A 16,993-nucleotide genomic window follows, 5' to 3' on the forward strand; every position below is an offset into this window, starting at 1 on the left:
GAGGCCGAGGAGCGCAGCCGGCGGCGGCGGCGGCGGCCTCGGCATGAGGCGGCCTCCGACGGCGCCCGGCTCGTCGGTGCTGCTGCTGCTGCCGCTTCTGCTGCTGGGCGTGTCGCTCGCCTGCCGCTCGCCCAGCCCGCGCGCCGTGCAGGACCAGGCGTACTCGGCGGCCGTGGTGCTGGAGGGCAGGGTGCAGGCGCTGGCGGGGCCCGGCCCGGGCAACGGCAGCAGCGGCGGCGGCGAGGCTTCCTCCTCCTCCTCGCCCGCCCCCCCGGCGGCCCTGCTGGCGGTGAAGGTGCTGGACGTGTGGCCCCTCCGCAGCGGCGGCCTGCGGCGCGAGCAGCTCATCCGCGTGGCCGCCCCGGCGGCGCCCTGCTTCCAGGCCCGGCGCCACCGCCGCTACGTCTTCTTCCTGGAGCCCACCGAGCAGCCGCTCGTCTTCGCGCCCGCCTTCGCGCCCCTCCCCGCCAGCGGCGGCGGCCGGAACCCCAAGAAGGACGTGGCCCGCGTCCTCTGCGCCCACTGCGGTGAGAGCCCGGCGGGCGGGCGGGCGCCGCGCCGTCGGGGAGGGAGGCGCGCGGCTTCTCCTGGCGCCGGAGCGCTTGGGCGGCCGGGGCTTCTCCTGGGGCTCTCCCCATGCAAAGTTACTCCAGCCCAATGCTCCCTCTAAGCTGTGGAGTCCCGTGAGCAAAACATTCAGCTTCGTCAGCTGCTGACATTAAAGTTGCGAGCAGGGTTCCCTCTAAGCTGAGTGAGTGTGAGCCAGCTCACAGTCTTTTAGCCTCCGGCTCACACGTTTTTGTCTCGGCTCAGGAAGGAGGGCTCCAGAGCAAACTGATTGATGCAGCAGCCAAATGGCTGGCTCACAACTTTGCTGCCAGTAGCTCACAATGTAGAGTTTTTGCTCACAAGATTCCACAGCTTAGAGGGAGCATTGGTTGCGAGTGAGCAATTCGGCTGCTACATACATTTAGCTTGCTCTGGAGCCACCCTTCCTGAGCGAAGACAAAAATGTGTGAGCCGGAGGCTAAAGAACTGTGAGCTGGCTCACACGAACTCAGCTTAGAGGGAGCACTGGTCCCAGCCCGTAGATTCCAGGGAGTGTAGACTGGAGTAACTCTGCATGGGATTGCGCCGTGCGGGGAAAAGGCCCTCGGAGTCGGCAGCTGGCCTCTTGGTGCGGATGCTGTGGATCGCGGCGTTACGCGCCTCTGGTGCGGGATTTGTTGCTGGGGATTCCGGGATGCGGGCCTGATGCGACTTCTCTGAAGGGGCTGCCAAAGTTCAATGGAACCCCTGGGTTGCGTTCAGGTGTGTCCAAATAGGATGGTCCGGCCCGGCCTTTCAGGTGTGTGCTGGAGAGCCTAGAGCCCGCAAAGTTGTTTCAGGTTCTTTTCCCTTGTTTTCGAGTTAAAAGGGGAGTGTTAGTTGGCTTTTCTGTTGAAACGGCACATCTGGTGGCTCAGAGGATCTTAGTGGCTGAGTGGTGTTTGATGGCGGCTGCTGGTTGGAAGGAAAAAAGTGATACTTTCTCGAGCAGAAGCGGAATTTGCAGACTGTTGTCTGGGGTTTGGAAGAAGAGATTTTATTTTTTTGGGAAAAGGCTGAGACCAATGGTGCAAAAGAAATAAAAAATTTTTGGGGGGGGGATTTTAACTGAGCAATAAAATCTATTTTCCCTTTATTTTGTACCATTGGCCTTAGCCTCATTTTTTAATCACTTAGTGACTCGTGTGGCCCTTTTATTCTCTCCTGAGTTTTGGAACAGCATGACCTGGATCCAGCTGTGGCCACACGTTGCTGCTGAGTATGACCAGCACCTCCCCCCCCCTCGCATGTCCCCTTCCTATGCAGTTCATCCATTATGGATACACATCAGCTGCACTTCTGGATCTTGCTTGCTGGCTTGGGGAACCGTCCATCTAAAATAGATACACAGGAGTTATTGAAACAACTGTATTTCAGAGTAGTTTTTCGTCCATGTGTCTTCATCGTTTTCTTGTTATCCTTGCTTGGTTTTTCTTCCAGTGCTAAATGCTGTGTTCGGATTTTTTGTGTTGTGTGCAAGCCGCATTTCACTGTTTCCCATCAGGATTTTCGACAAAGAGCACGTCCCTTTTGCAAAATGAGCTCCAGTGATTCATATTCTTGTGTGTCGGTCGTCCCTGATATTCTGTGATGAATTATTCCAGTACATTTACGTAGAGTCATCTGGCAAAGCCCTCGGGTGGGTGGGGGATGCTGCTCCACCCAGAAGAGCCAAAGTGCCCAATGGAAGACAAGAAATGGCTCCTGACTTTGTACATGTTTGCTTGTAAGTAAATGGCACTGATTTCTAAGAACATGCTTTTTCTAAAGCTGTAAACTTGGGCATGCTTAGTTAGGTGGGAGCTCCTTTGCTCTTGGTTCTGCATGAATAGGCATACGGTTGGGCAACTGATGTTAGTGTTTGGAATGGGATTATTCCTTTAGATGTCATTCTCTATTGGCTGGAGGATGCTGTCCTGCTGTGACAATGAATCATCTCTGCATATAGTAGGTACAGAACAAACACAGATGAGTCTTGAATGGGGCTTTGTAAACCACGCCCAGGACAGTTTGGCGCTTACGTAGTTATCACCTTGGTGGATGAAAACAATGCCTTGGTTGTGGCATCCCAGCTTTGAACCTGATTCCCAGGGGAGGCCAACCTGACCCTGGCTTTGCCAGGAAAATGGTTTTATGTAACTCCGCGTTTGGCCAGTGATGGACTTCTCCCGCTCTCCTTCACTTGGCCTTTTCTGTCCTGACTCTTGGTCTTCTGTAGTTTGTTTTCAGATTGGTTTTTATTGCTGTGTTAAGCAAATGAATTGTTTGGAAAGGGGCCAATGGATTTGATTAATGAGGGTGCAATCCAGTTTAAGCATTGTCAACTCTTCTCCTTGCAATAATGGGAATTTGGCTGGATTGTGTTCACTATTAATATTATTCCCAAGCAGGGCTTTTTTTGTAGAAAAAGCCCAGCAGGAACTCATTAGCATAATAGGCCACACCCAACAGCAGGCACTCATTAGCATATTAGGCCACACCCTTGACAGCACAGCACATTAGCATATTAGGCCACACCCCCATGTTACCAGAACTGTGGTCATCCAGCCACACCCACCTTTTGCTTCTTATTCTGTTTACCTTGTTTGTGGTCAAAACCCAGTGTTTTTTTTGTAGCAGGAACTCCTTTGCATGTTAGGCCACACACCCCTAATGTAGCCAATCCTAATGAGTTTCTGCTGTTGGGTGTGGCCTATTATGCTAATGAGTTCCTGCTGGGCGTGGCCAACTCAGGAGCCAGCTGGAACTCCATTCCTGTGCGTTCCTGCCCCAAAATAGCCCTGTTCCCAGGTATTTAATAACAATTTTGCAACAAATAACAGAAGTCAGTAATTTTTCTCTCCTGAGACAAACAGATTTGCAGATCAGTGCAGGAATTTTGCCATTTAGTTCATGAAGAGACCTTCTAAAGAAAATGCAGAATTATATGGAGATATATTTTACTGCGGACAGAATATGGCATTTGTCTGTTATCAGGCCCACTTTCCCATTAAGGGCTGTATAGCATGCCAGCGATAAAGAAAATCTGAAGACTGTAGATACATTTGCCATTTAATGGGGCTGATCATAGGTTAGTAAATTGTGGTTCTTTGAATAATAATTCCAGATGTTCTGCTTGGTTTTCTATTGCTAGGAAGGTTGAACGCTCCATTGGGTGTGTGAATTTTGCAAGCCAGCACCTCTTCCTAAAGCCAAGAGTAACCATAATGTTTGGTTCCAGATAGGATCTAAGGAAGCAATTGCTTGACTTCGACCTTTGTGGTAAAGCAGAGAAGGTGATGTTTTAAAAACCTTATCTGTATTTCCAGTCAGAGTTTCTGACAATCCTTTGAAAGTGTGGATGGTGAAGTAGATGAGCCGCTGCTCCAAGCGTAACTGTTTTCCTGGGTTCTGATAAATGAAATGTTTGGAATGTCCCCCAGGTCATTCGTGGAAAATGAGTACATATTAACATAAATGGTAAGAGTCAGAATAACAGTTATTAGAAGGATGGGTTTGGAAGGGCTCTCATCCATAAATTGTGATATGACATCACCCAGTACTTTCTTTTGTCCAGTATCAGGGAAAATCCTCATTTGATGCAGTTTTGCATGACTGTTCCCAGTTAAATCAGCATCAGAAGCCAATACGTGGACCGAGGCAGCTAAGGAGAGGGGGGAGAGAGAGAATTCTGACTATGACACCTCAGCGTGAATGCCCTAGTTTTCTGCGCTTTTAACACTTTTATTACAGGATGCCTCCTGGTCAAAACACTCAGAAACCATTTCTGGTGAGAGAAGAGTCACTGATTGCAGCATTTCCTTCTCCTGCCTCCTTCACAAAGAGAGATTTGGATCCAGTTTAAGGCGAACGGAAGCTTCTGTGAAGCCCTTCCAATGGATTTAGACTCCTGGAGGAAAGCGAAGGGTGCAGAGCCCCCTGAGGTCGTATGACTATCCTGGGCAGGAGTATAGCACCTCATATGGGGTGGGGAATGGTTTTGTTCATCTGAAAGTGGCTTCGTTAACTGGGACTTCCTGCTTCTAGAAAGCCAGCTATTATAGCAGAGCTTGCAACTAAAGGAGCAAAGATGATTTTATTGTTGTGTACAATATACACTGAGGAGCTGCGGTGGCTCAAGTGGTTAAGACGCTGAACTGCAGGCCGTGGAAGGTCAGTAGTTCAGCAGTTCGAGACCCAAGTGTGCCGCATGACGGAGTGAGCTCCCGTCTCTGGCCCCAGCTCCTGCCAACCTAGCAGTTCGAAAGCAAGAAATTGCAAGTAGATAAATAGGGACCACTTCGGTGGGAAGGGAACAGCGTTCTGTGCGCCTTGGTGTTTAGTCATGCCGGCCACATGACCACGGAAACGTCTTCGGACAGTGCTGGCTCTTCGGCTTTGAAACGGAGATGAGCACTTCAACCCTAGCGTCGGATTCGACTGGCTTTCGAGCAAGGGAACCTTTACCTTTACAATATACACTACTATACAGTAATACGACTCCCAGTCTCACGATTGCTGTTTCTGAATCGTGCCTTAGAGGATGAGATTGATAGAGCTGCAAAATGGAGCTAGGCAGAGACTGGGTGGGTTTCTCTGCAAACCTGAAGGAAGTCCTACTGTTTCAGGAAAACCCGAGATACATTAAAAAGTGCATCAGGGGAGACAAAACTCCCCAAAGTAACAGAAACAATGCAGATACCTTTCAGAAAAAATTTTTTTCCATGGAATTCAGAGGCTGTTGGGGGTTGTCAGGCAACAGCAACAATATTGTCAAGCCTTCCAAGCCTTGGTTTCTGTGAAGGAAAGCTTTGGTTGGGGTGAGGAGAAGCTGGAGTGGACTGTGTGGAAGAAACATCCCTGGGAAAGGTCTCTTCCCCATCATGTCCCCTAATGGAGGAGGACTCGCCTGGGACAGGCCCGGCATCGAGTACCCAGAAGCCCACTACCAACACAACTCAGCGGAGTGGCCCAGTGGCCACAGCCCCCATGCAACTCAGCTCGGTCCAGTGCTAGTCACTGTGCAGGCCAGCTTCTGTGTCGCCTGGCCAGGCTTTTCCTGGGGAAAGGCTGTTGGGTAGAGAAGAAGGGAAGGCTGAAGAGGAGATAAAGGTAGGTAGGTTGGGTGGTGGGTGGGTGGGAAGGAGGGAAGGAAGCAGGAAAAGGGGAAAGGCTGTGGGAGCTGCCGGGGAAGAATAGAGGATACAGGGGTGAGAGGCACCACCACTTGCGAGCCCCCCACTTATTAACAATTTTTTTTTAGCAAGTATGGTTGTTTTTTTAGCAAGTATGTTTGGAGCTTTTATTTACTCCCCACCTTTCCCCCCCAATGGGGACCTCAATCAGCTTACGTCTTTCTCCTCCACTGTGAGGTAGGTTAGGCTGAGTGCGTGTGGCTGGCCTGAGGTCACCTAGCAAGCTTCCATGATAGAGCGGGGATTGGAACCTGGGGCTCCTGCTACTTTTCTCACCTGTGGTGGTGGTCTAAATAGGCGCTAGCTATCATATTGTCAGGGCTGTCTGTGCAGGGCAACCAGTGGTCATTTCTGTGGTCGCAAATACTGAAGACAGTTCAGCAGCTGAGATCCTGGCGATTTCCCACTGGTGGTATCTGCTTGTCAGTCCCGGCAGCTGGGATGTCTGCAGGCATAAGCAGCGGTAACCATTTCTTGTATTGCAGCCCTTTGCCTGGGGAAATTGTTGGAATGAGTGACTAGCTTATACCCAGAAGTAAACGTTGTTGGTGTTAAAGGTGCCACTGGACTCAAACGTTGATCTGTTGCTTCAGACCAACGTGGCTACCCACTTGAATATACTTGAATAAATGTACTTTTAACTTATTTTTGCAATCTACGTCCTGGGAGATTTATTTAACTGCATGCAATATTATGCTTCTGTGGCTGGGCAAACTCTGCTATATTAAGCAGATTTCCCAGCAGAGATGAAGGTGCGTGAGGACACGGAGCGCTCTGCCACATGTCCTTGGCCTTTATTGTCATCTGCTGTGCAGGACAGTCACTGTTGTGGAGATGTGGCAATGGGAGGTCAGTTCTGGGGACATGTCCACACGTTGTGTGAAGGTGGGCTCTTGCGTTCTGCCATAGGGAGCGTCGAAGGCCTTGGTTTGTGGACTGAGCTGTGTTCCGCCACAGTGCTTGCCAGCTAGGCCGTGATGAGAATAGAGCAAGAGTCCAGGAGCACCATAAGGACTCACAAAAGTTTTGGCAGGGGAGGAGCTTTTTTGACTCAAAGCGAGCAGTGCCTCTAAAAAGCTTGGGGCTCTTCAGCTTGGAGAAACGACGACCGAGGGGTGACACGATCGAGGTTTATAAGATTATGCATGGGATAGAGCAGGTAGAGAGAAATAGTTTTCTCCCTTTCTCACGATACAGGAACTCGTGGGCACTCAATAAAGTTGCTGAGCAGCTGGGTTAGAAAGGATAAAAGGAAGTACTTCTTCACCCAAAGAGTGATTAATACATGGAGTTCACTGCCACAGGAGGTGGTGGTAGCGGCTACAAGCATGGATGGCTTCAAGAAGGAATTGGATAAACATATGGAGCAGAGGTCCATCAGTGGCTATTAGCCATAAGGTATAGATAGGAACTCTCAGTCTGGGGCAGGTGATGCTCTGTATTCTTGGTGCTTGGGGGGCAATAGTGGGAGGGCTTCTAGTGTCCTGGCCCCGCTGGTGGACCTCCTGATGGTACCTGGTCTTTTTGGCCACTGTGTGATAGTGTTGGACTGGATGGGCCATTGGCCTGATCCAACATTGGCTTCTGTTATGTTCTTATGTTCTCTTATGTTCTTAAGGCTCCTCCCCTGCCACAAATGTTGTGAGTCTTTAAGGTGCTCCTGGATTCTCGCTCTTTTCTACTGCTGCAGACAGACTAACCACGGCTACCCATCTTGATCTAGCTCCGTGGTGAGAATGTTTTTCATCCTAGCTTGTGCCTCTGAGGGCAAACACATTTGATGCGCTCTGCCTTTGAGGTCTGCAGCCCTCGGTTCTCCCCCCATGTTTCTTAATGCTGCACGTGCCGTCTCTGGCCACTGTTCCTGCTTCTCTTTCTTAAAGGGTGTCTTCTTAGCTGGGAAGAGAGACAGCGAAAGAGAGATCACTGAACCCCTATGCAAAGAGCACTGGCCCGCCTCTTCTTTTGTGCTGCCTGGCAGGCAAGAACAGAGCGATTCTTTTTAAAATCTGGAATCAGATTAGTGTTGGATCCCCAAGCATCGAGAATAAATCCACGTTTTCAAGAAAAGCAAAATTTATTTCAAAGCGTTGAAGACATACTCAAACACGTTCTTTGTTAGAACTGGGGATACACAGTTAGGTCAAGCATAATAAAGGAAATTCAAACAGATACAGATCCAATGAATGGCATTCCCGCTGGCGGGCTAAAGAAACGGTTGCGCGCCCAGTCCATGGGAACCAGGCAGAACATCAGACAAAACACAGGTGCAGTACTCATGAGAAAAGCAATAGGCAAGCATTACAGCCTCTTCTCCCCCACACAACCTCCAGCAGTTATCTTGTGCATTCCAACGCAGGAGCAGGATGATAGAAAACAAGCCGGGTGCAACAAGGAAAGGATATGTACACAGAGGTCACAGAAAACAGAATGGCAGCTTGCTGACATACTGCCCCCCTTAAAATACACTTACAACACACCTCCCGGGCCGGGCGGGAGATCTCCCGGACTGGGCGGGAGACCTCCCGGTTTGTCCGGGAACCTCTTGTGGAAACTACGGATCAGGTAAGGGGCCCGAATATCCCCTTCTTCCACCCATTCGCGGTGCTGGGGACCGAAATCAACCCATTCGATAAGGTACCAGAGTTTACCACGTTTCAATTTACAATCAAGGATATCAGCGATCTCAAAATGTTCATCCCCTTCCAAAATGACAGGTGGAGGAGGAGTAACTGCTGGTCTCCAGGGAGACGGGCCAGGATCCTTCTTCAACAGGCTCATGTGAAAAACAGAATGCAGAGCACGTAAATTCTTAGGCAAAACAACATCAACCGCCACATCATTTATGACTTTACGCACTTTGAATGGACCAATGAACTTCCACCCCAATTTCCTGCTAGGTCGCAGCATCTTAATGTTCTTGGTCGAGACATACACAAGATCCCCAGGTTTCAGATCAAACCCCACCACCCTACCCTTGTCTGCCTGGGTCTTGTAAGCAGCCTTGGCTGCGTCAAGCGTTTGGCATAGCAGAGGCCATGCATTTTGCAAGGACATACACCATTTATCAGCGCCCCCCACAGGACGTTGGCCCATCCCCTCCAGGAAAGGGAGGGGGGGGCTGTCGTAACCAGAGACAGCTTTATAAGGAGACATGCCCGTGGAGCTATGGACAGTATTGTTATAACAATATTCAGCAAGAGGCAACAATTCACACCAATCATTCTGTTGATAATTAGTAAAACAACGAAGATATTGCTCCAGGGTCTGATTAACTCGTTCTGTTTGTCCGTCAGTCTCAGGATGATACGCGCTGCTGAGCCCTTGTTCCACCCCTAAAATGGAAAGAAGTTCCCTCCAAAACTTAGAAACAAATTGGGTCCCCCTGTCAGAAATTAATTTAGCAGGTAATTGATGAATTTTCACCACGTGAGACATAAACGATTTCGCCAACCTCTGAGCTGTAGGCAAGGAAGGAAAAGGCACAAAATGAGCTTGCTTAGAAAATAAATCAACAACCACCCAAATAACAGTGTTCCCTTTGCTCGCAGGGAGGTCAGTAATAAAGTCCATGGACACCACTTCCCACGGTCTCGATGGGGTAGGGAGTGGCTGCAGAAGACCAGGAGGCTTGCCCACTCTGGGTTTAGTCAAGGCACAGGTTTGGCAGGACCGAACAAAAGTCAAGAGGTCTTTGCGCATCTGTGGCCACCAGAACTGTCTGCGGATGAGTTGCAGAGATTTAACAAAACTCCAATGCCCTGCCAGTTTCGAACCGTGAGCAGACTCCATCACCTCCCTCCTCATTGAAATAGGCACATACAGTTTGTCTCCAGAATAAATCAGACCTTCAGGGCTACGGACACAATCTGGCAACGCTTTCAGGGAGGCATCATCAGCTTCTGGTTCCTTCTAAAAGCTTTTCTGAATTCCAGTGGGCAGGGGGGTTTCAGTGATCTCAAATCTGATCATATGAATTGTAGTGTATTCAAAGCTGCCTTGAATGCATGATCCGTTGTGAAACATCTAATTGAAGTGCAATGTAAAGTTTCGTCCTGGGCTAGGATCCAAATCCATCCAATCATGTTACTAGCCCAGGAAGCACCTAACCAATCACCTTCTAGCAAGCTCCCTGAGCGGGAACATCCGTGATTGGTCCTTATGTGAACAACCTTATTGGTTGGTATTTGTACAGTGGGTGTGGCTACATTAGCCGGGAATGTTTAAAAGCAGGACAGCTGCAATGTAAAGGCTGTTCTGGCTATAAGGTGTTGATCCGTGTTGGAGTTGAAGAATAAAGTTGTGTTCTTGCTGAATCACTTTCCGACTGCTTTGTTAAGTGAGCGACTTAACAATTGGCGACGAGGATGGGATATTAGTGTGGGTAGGCAGCCCCGCTAAACGATCCTATGACGGACAACAGCAAGCATCGTGCCGTGGCCGATCAGCAGCAGGCACCGCCAAATCTGGAGGAACCGCCTGCAATGATGGCCAATAGCCAGAAGTTCGAGGCATTCGAACCCACCACCGAGGACTGGGACGCTTACCTGACGAAGTTCGAGTTCCACCTTGAGGCGAAAGACATCGCGACCGAAGACAAGAAGCGGGCAACCCTTCTGAGCTCTTGCAGCAAGAGCGTTTTCGACATTGCCCGGTCGCTGGTAGCACCAGCGGACATTAAGGCGGTCCTGTTCAAGGATCTGACAGAGAAGTTGAAAGCACACTTCTCTCCTCAGCCATCAGAAATCGCCTGTCGGCATGCCTTCTATAAAAGTAGTCAAGCAGCTAACGAGTCGGTGGCCGAGTAGGTAGCGGCGTTGCACAAGGCTGCAAGGCCCTGCAACTTCGCTAACATCGAAGAGGCCCTCCAAGACCAACTGGTGTGTGGGATGAGGGACGAAGGGTTGCAACAGCGGTTGTTCACCCGCACCACTGTTACCATGTGTGCTTGTAACTGCATTGTCTGTACTGTGCTGATGCTATGTCTGTTAATAGTCTGTACATCTGTGCCTATGGGATAAGGGGATTGCTGTGTGTTAGTATGGCTTGCTTGGCATCTCATGCTTGCGTTTGGGTGAGCAAGGCTTGTGCTACAGAACACGTGCTTCCCTGCACTTTCCCAGCGTGCTTCAGGACAAAGAAGACAAACACCATTATTGCTCAGTTTGGGAACTTGGAAGAACAACAGGTTTCCCCACCATTGCTGATCTGTGGGAAACCACGTAACCCATCTTCCTATCTGGTTTGGCATCACAAAGAACACATCCTTTATTGCCCTCCTGGACCAGGCACATCTCTGCAAGTCAAAGGTTGCCAATGGAGACCACGATTTGACACCTGGCCACATGGCTCTCTTTGAAGTTAGGGTAGATCATTTGAATATTGCCCCCTTCCCCTCAACTAGGACGTCACAACCCTTCTAACCTATAGCATAGTAAAGGGGACGGTTTTCTAGGGGTTTATTGGCCTTAAGCCAAGCCCAAAAACAAGCTTTTAAAAAGAGAAACACAGCCTTTGTTTCTCTGGTTAACCCATCCCTCCCTCACCTTGCAACTTAAGTGCTGCAGGTGATTCTTACTGCATTCTCTGGAGTCACGACCAGAGAACCCGCACGTGGCTTGGCCAGACCAGACTGTGTGTTTTAGAATCCACCAGCTGATACTTTAGCTGCCCCATTCTTCTACGAGGAGATTTCTTCTCAGCTTGGACCTCAGATAAGTATAAGCGATATCCTGTTGTGTTATCCCCTTGTCTGTTGGATTTATTGCTTTTCATGCTGATTGCTTTCTATATACTATTGTAACTAAGGAACTTGTGTGAATCTGCGTGTGTATCTGTTTTTCGTATGCTTGAGAATTGCTTAGTAAAAAAGGCAACATTTATTCCTTAAACCTAGCGTGTTGTCTCACTTCCTGGGAAATAGGAGCGTTCGTTGTCCAATCCGCCCTCTGTATACACGGGAAAATTACTCACGCCGCGCCCACTGTCATACATAAGGCAGAGTCGGGCATTCGGAACCGTCCTTAGAGGAGGTCCGGTATCACCACCCTGACTTGGGCTGTCACCTACTCTGAGTCCGTCGCTGCAAAGGCAGCCGACAAGTCAATCAGAGAGAGGTGAACTTGCGTGTAGTTGTAGAATGTAAAAATACCCTGAGGTAACTACAGAGGTGAACTCGCGTGTAGTGTAGAATGTAAAAGTACCCTGAGGTAATTACAGAGGTGAACTCGCGTGTAGTGTAGAATGTAAAAGTACCCTGAGATAATTACAGGGGTGAACTCGCGTGTAGTGTAGAATGTAAAAGTACCCTGAGATAATTACAGGGGTGAACTCGCATGTAGTGTAGAATGTAAGTTTGGGGACAAGGTTTAACCAGGATTTAGGGTCCAGTGCGGAAAGGACCTATGTTTCTTTCTTCTAGCACAAGGCATATTGAATACGATCGGGGTCAGTGCAGGGACTCAGAGATGCTCTTCTGTTTCCAGCTTAGTTTCTTTTGCACATGTGACTGAGTTCTTGCAAGAGCGAACTTGAAGTGCTGCTGCTCTACGCTTCTGTATGTGAGGGACTCTGGCCTTCTTTTGCCGTTTCAGTTGGGATACTAAAATACAAAATGAATAGGCGTTCCTTTTGTAGTCGTTCACCCCCCCCCCCCCCGGGATGCAGCTATGGGGAATCCAAAATGTTTGCTGTGGCCGTTTTCAACTTGGTTATCAAAATAGCTCTGCCTTAACATTCTCAACTTTCTTTCGGGGGCACTTTCTCTTCACTCCCCAATGACCAGTGGTGGACAAATGAGAGTTGTGTGTAGAAGGCAATGGAGGAGATTTCAGGGTTAACGTGAATGACACCTATTAACTGCAAATACTCTAAGTCAGTGACAGGAAAAGGAAATCGTTGAGAGAAGCCAATCGAAATGAAGTCTTCCTGAGGAAATCTGTTCTGACTTGGGCTTAAGTTACCCGTGGTGATCAGGATGTGCGATTCATTTCCCCAAGCCATTTGTTATTTTTTTTCTGTATAAAACAACCTCATCACAGGTATAGTCAAGACAGGCAGGTGTGTCTGTGTGCCCACACTAAATTTTCCCCCTTGCTGTTTGCGCAAAACTGTCCTTTCAAGCTGCTTTCCTGCCTATGGGGGGAAACAACACATCAGCTGAACAGATGGGCCATAGGGCTCAATTTTGCCCCCTAATTCTTGCCCTTGGAGGGGGGAGGTAGCTTGGGAAATGCAACTGGTGGGAAGGGTTGTTTGTTCCTTTACCCACTGCTTTGAGGCCGCTTTCCATTTTAAAGAAAAGTCTCAGAAGAGGATCATATGACAGATTATCACATTGACATTTGAACCCCAATACACCACTCACAGGGTGCGTTCAGACGCGCCGTTTCAGCCAGCATAAACTGTACCGGTTGGAACCGGTGCAGTTTATGCCGGCTGAAACGCGATCACACTCACCTCCTGTCTGCGGATCCCATCGCTGTATGCCCGTCCACATGCAGTGGGCATCGGCGTTTTTTTGGGTTTTTTTAAACTCAGTTTGAGCATGCGCATAGGCAGCCATCCACAGAATGGCGATCTTTGCACATGCGCAATCCCCCCGTCTTACATTTAAACTTTAAAGGTAAGGACTTACCTTTAAAGTTTAAAGAGCAAAGTAGCCTCCCTGAGGTCCTGGATGCCTCCGAAACGCTAAACTAAGGCCCTTTTCTTTTTTTTTAAAACAAATGCCAGGGCGAAGCTTCGCCCAAGCACATATCGCCGACCTTTAAAAAAAATGGCGGGCGAAAATCGGAAGCCTCAGGCTTCCGAACGGAAGTTGTTTCTCAACGGTGGAGAGCGATCAGACGGCGTGTATAGTGATTACAACCGTTGTACTCAGGATACCACCACTTGGGGACCTAGTGGCAGAGTGCAACGGTTTAAAGGGCTTTGCAACGGTTAGGGACGGAAGGCAGATGTTCTACGTGTGAATGCCGGTAAGTACACTGATTGCAACCGGCACCTATACCGTTGCAAACGCCGCGTCTGAACACACCCACAGTGTTTGAAAATAGTTTTGAGAGGACCCCAGTATGTGCTTGTGGGTCAAAGGGGAATTGGACCAATGTAGTTAGGCCCTGAATCGTGTTGCAGAGAGACATTCCTCTCCAGAAGTGGTGGAGGCAGGACTCTTTCTTCTCTCCCATCATCCTTTTCTTCCTCCGTATACACACCCATATCTCTCTGTTCCTTGTCACCTGTGGAAGATGACAGAAGGGCAGGATGTGTGCCTGAGGATCTGGATGTTCTTTCACAGGTTCCTCCTTCAGTCTCCTCTCAGCCTAATTCCGATACTGAAAAACACAGGTGGTGATTTGGAGACAAAAGGTGCTCCGAGTCCGAAGTGCCTTGGGGAGTTCCTGGGACCCTGATAGCCATTTGTTTTCCCAGGAAAGGGAGCTATAAAATGCACAAAGAAGTCAGAGAGGTGAATTTCCACAGAGAAATAACCGTTTGCCTCCCTTAAGACCAACAAGGTTTTATTCAAGATGTGAGTTTTCGTATGCACGCGCACTTCATCAGACATTGAAATAGAATTACAGATCATAGTTGTATGTATAGATGGCTTGTTAGATTAGCATGCAAAAATATTTTTCAGCAGTTCAAAAGAATGACAAGCTGGTTTCTGATTATCTCTTTCTGTTCAACCTGGAAGGGGGGGGGGACAACCACAAGGGTAATAAACATGTTAGAACTCCCTGGTGCCAAAGAGGTGCAATATGGCACCATTTCTAGTGGTACCAGTTTAAAGTGTTGTGGGGCATATAATCCAGACAGCACACCCTGCTACGGGTTACTCACATAGACATCCTGTGGTCAGGCATCCACATTACTGCAGTGCCTCAGCCATGGGGCGCACTGCCCAGCCATTTTTCAAAATGCATGTTCATACATGTGCGCGCATGCGCGCATATGCACATATAGGCAAAAATTCCAACCCCCCCACCCTAGCAGTGGGAATGAATCTGAAGGTTCAGACCACCAATCCGTTCTGTGCACGCTCCCCCTGCGTTCAGACCGCCAGCCACGTACAATGAATGCACGGGGAACCAAAAACACCACGTGATGTGGTGCCTTTTTAACCTGGCTTCAAGTTATCCTAGGACGGGGTGAGTATGCCTGGGAAATGCCTGGCAGATGTGGCTGTGTGACTGCGCCCGTTTGATCCGGAGGGGAGGGTTGCTATGTCAGGCCGTACCGCTCGTGTGATCACACCCTAAGCTTCCCAGTGGCAAAGTGGAACTTTCCTGCCTCCTCCGCTAATCTCACCAACCTTCCCCCACTGCCTTTCCCACTGATCTGCACACAATGCTGTTCCGAGGGGACAGGGTATCCCAAAGAATGTCATGAGGGGCTCTGTGGCAGAAAGGGGGAATCAGTGGGAATTGCCAGTTTCAACTGGATCCTGCCCAAGATGTTTGCTTCCTTTGCACCATGATCTGTTGAAAGCCATGGAGCCAGGTAAGTCCTCCTCTGTAGGTGGTTCTTTTTTGCAGCGGGTTTTCCGGCTTTAGGGACGGATCGGGGACGGGTGTGCGCCGCTTCCCAGATGTTGCGGTGAGATCGCACCCGTTTGCTGCGCCCTCGATCCGTCCCTCTCCCGGGCCAAAACCTTCCGTGTGACCGGGACCAGTGAAATAAAGTTAGGTCATATTAATTCAGATACAGTCATCACTGTTTATTTGAAGGTGTGTCGGAATACAGACAAAAGGCATGCCTCCATAAAACGTAGCATTCTCCACTTGACATCAGTTTCTGTTGAAGAAGGTATACTGCAGGGTGCTTTCCTTAACAAATGTGGCAATCCTGTGGGTTGGATCTGGGTCATCTCCACATTTTGGCCCACTCTGCATCTAGCATTGGTTCTGCTGTTTTACCAAACCCACACTGGGACAGGAAAAGGATGCGGCTCAAAACCACATTCAGGTACCCGGAGCCAACGCCATACTGACTGCGGAGTCACCCCTGAATGGCCATAAAACAGCGTAAATCTATGCAGACGGCGACCATAAAACCGAGAGATCAAGCGAAGCAAAAGCGGCCTGCCGTCTGGACACTGCCATGAAACCTGACAATCAAGCAAAGTGAACGCGGCAAGCGACGCAGAGGGGGATTTCTGTTCCCATGTGGGTTTGGTAAGACAGGAGCAAATGCTAGGTGCACAATGGGCAATGTTCCCTCTAAGCTGTGGAGTCTTGTGAGCAAAAATTCTACTTTGTGAGCCACTGGCATTAAAGTTGTGAGCGAGCGATTGGGCTACTGTATAAATTAGTTTGCTCTGGAGCCCTCCTTCCTGAGCTAACACAAAAATGTGTGAGCCGGAGGCTAAAAAACTGTGAGCTAGCTCACAGTAGCTCAGCTTAGAGGGAACACTGACAATGGGCCTTTGCTTCTAGAAGGGCTCTTGGCTGGCTGCCTTCCTCTTCCTTCAGAGGTGCTCTGTGCCCCATGAAGGGCATCTCGGAACTGTTTGAGGTTCAGAATAAGGGGCTGCACTGGAAATGTAGAATCAGTAGAAATTCTCTCCCCCCCATCTTGGGTGAGTCCCTGCTCTTGTTATGTAAATAGGTGGTAAGTCCTGCTGATCAATTTAAATCACCAAGAAAAAGGCCGGTTCACGTTGATTTCTACCAGTTTCCCCCCCCCATGTAATATTTAGATAGCCCTTAAATAAAACTGCATACGAATTGATTGCTATAGCCCTAAAACATGTCTCCGGATACGATACACATCTGTGATACACAGGCCCCGGTCACATGGGAGACTTTGGCCCGGGAGAGGGACGGATTGGGGGCACAGCAAACGGGCGTGATCTCACTGCAACATCTGGGAAGCGGTGCGCACCCGTCCCCGATCCGTCCCTAAACCCGGAAAACTCGCTGCAAAAAAGAACCTCCTACAGAGGAGGACTTACCTGAAGCACCGCTGCAACCGCGGCCGTGGGATCGCCGCTGCACCTGTCATCTGGATCAATCCAGGCTCCCCGCCGAACTGCACATGCGCACACATGCGCAGTTCGGCTGTCGCGCTCTTTCTTCAGTGGCTTCCCCCCCGGCATCTGATCGTGCCGGGGAGGAAGTGCGCGGCGGCTCGGGATCTATGTGATCCCACCGCCGCGTCTCTCTTTTGGTGCGGCTTTAGAAAGCCGCATTTTGCCTGTGCTATTCCCCCCCCCCCCCCCCTGGCGG

At 49.5% G+C, this 16,993-nt stretch overlaps 1 protein-coding gene across 1 annotated transcript in view; it reads left to right on the plus strand.

The window, feature by feature from the left end:
* Positions 1–43: 43 nt before the first annotated feature.
* The window catches only part of NRG2 (neuregulin 2), a 321,168-nt gene continuing 304,218 nt past the window's right edge, over positions 44–16,993 (plus strand). Inside the window, exon 1 of the mRNA XM_015419720.1 lies at positions 44–527. Within this exon, the coding sequence (XP_015275206.1) occupies positions 44–527 (484 nt within the window). The remainder of the gene's footprint in view (positions 528–16,993) is intronic.

The sequence above is a fragment of the Gekko japonicus genome, unplaced genomic scaffold (assembly GCF_001447785.1).
Source record: "Gekko japonicus isolate JY-2015 unplaced genomic scaffold, Gekko_japonicus_V1.1 scaffold1826, whole genome shotgun sequence".
NCBI lineage: Eukaryota > Metazoa > Chordata > Lepidosauria > Squamata > Gekkonidae > Gekko > Gekko japonicus.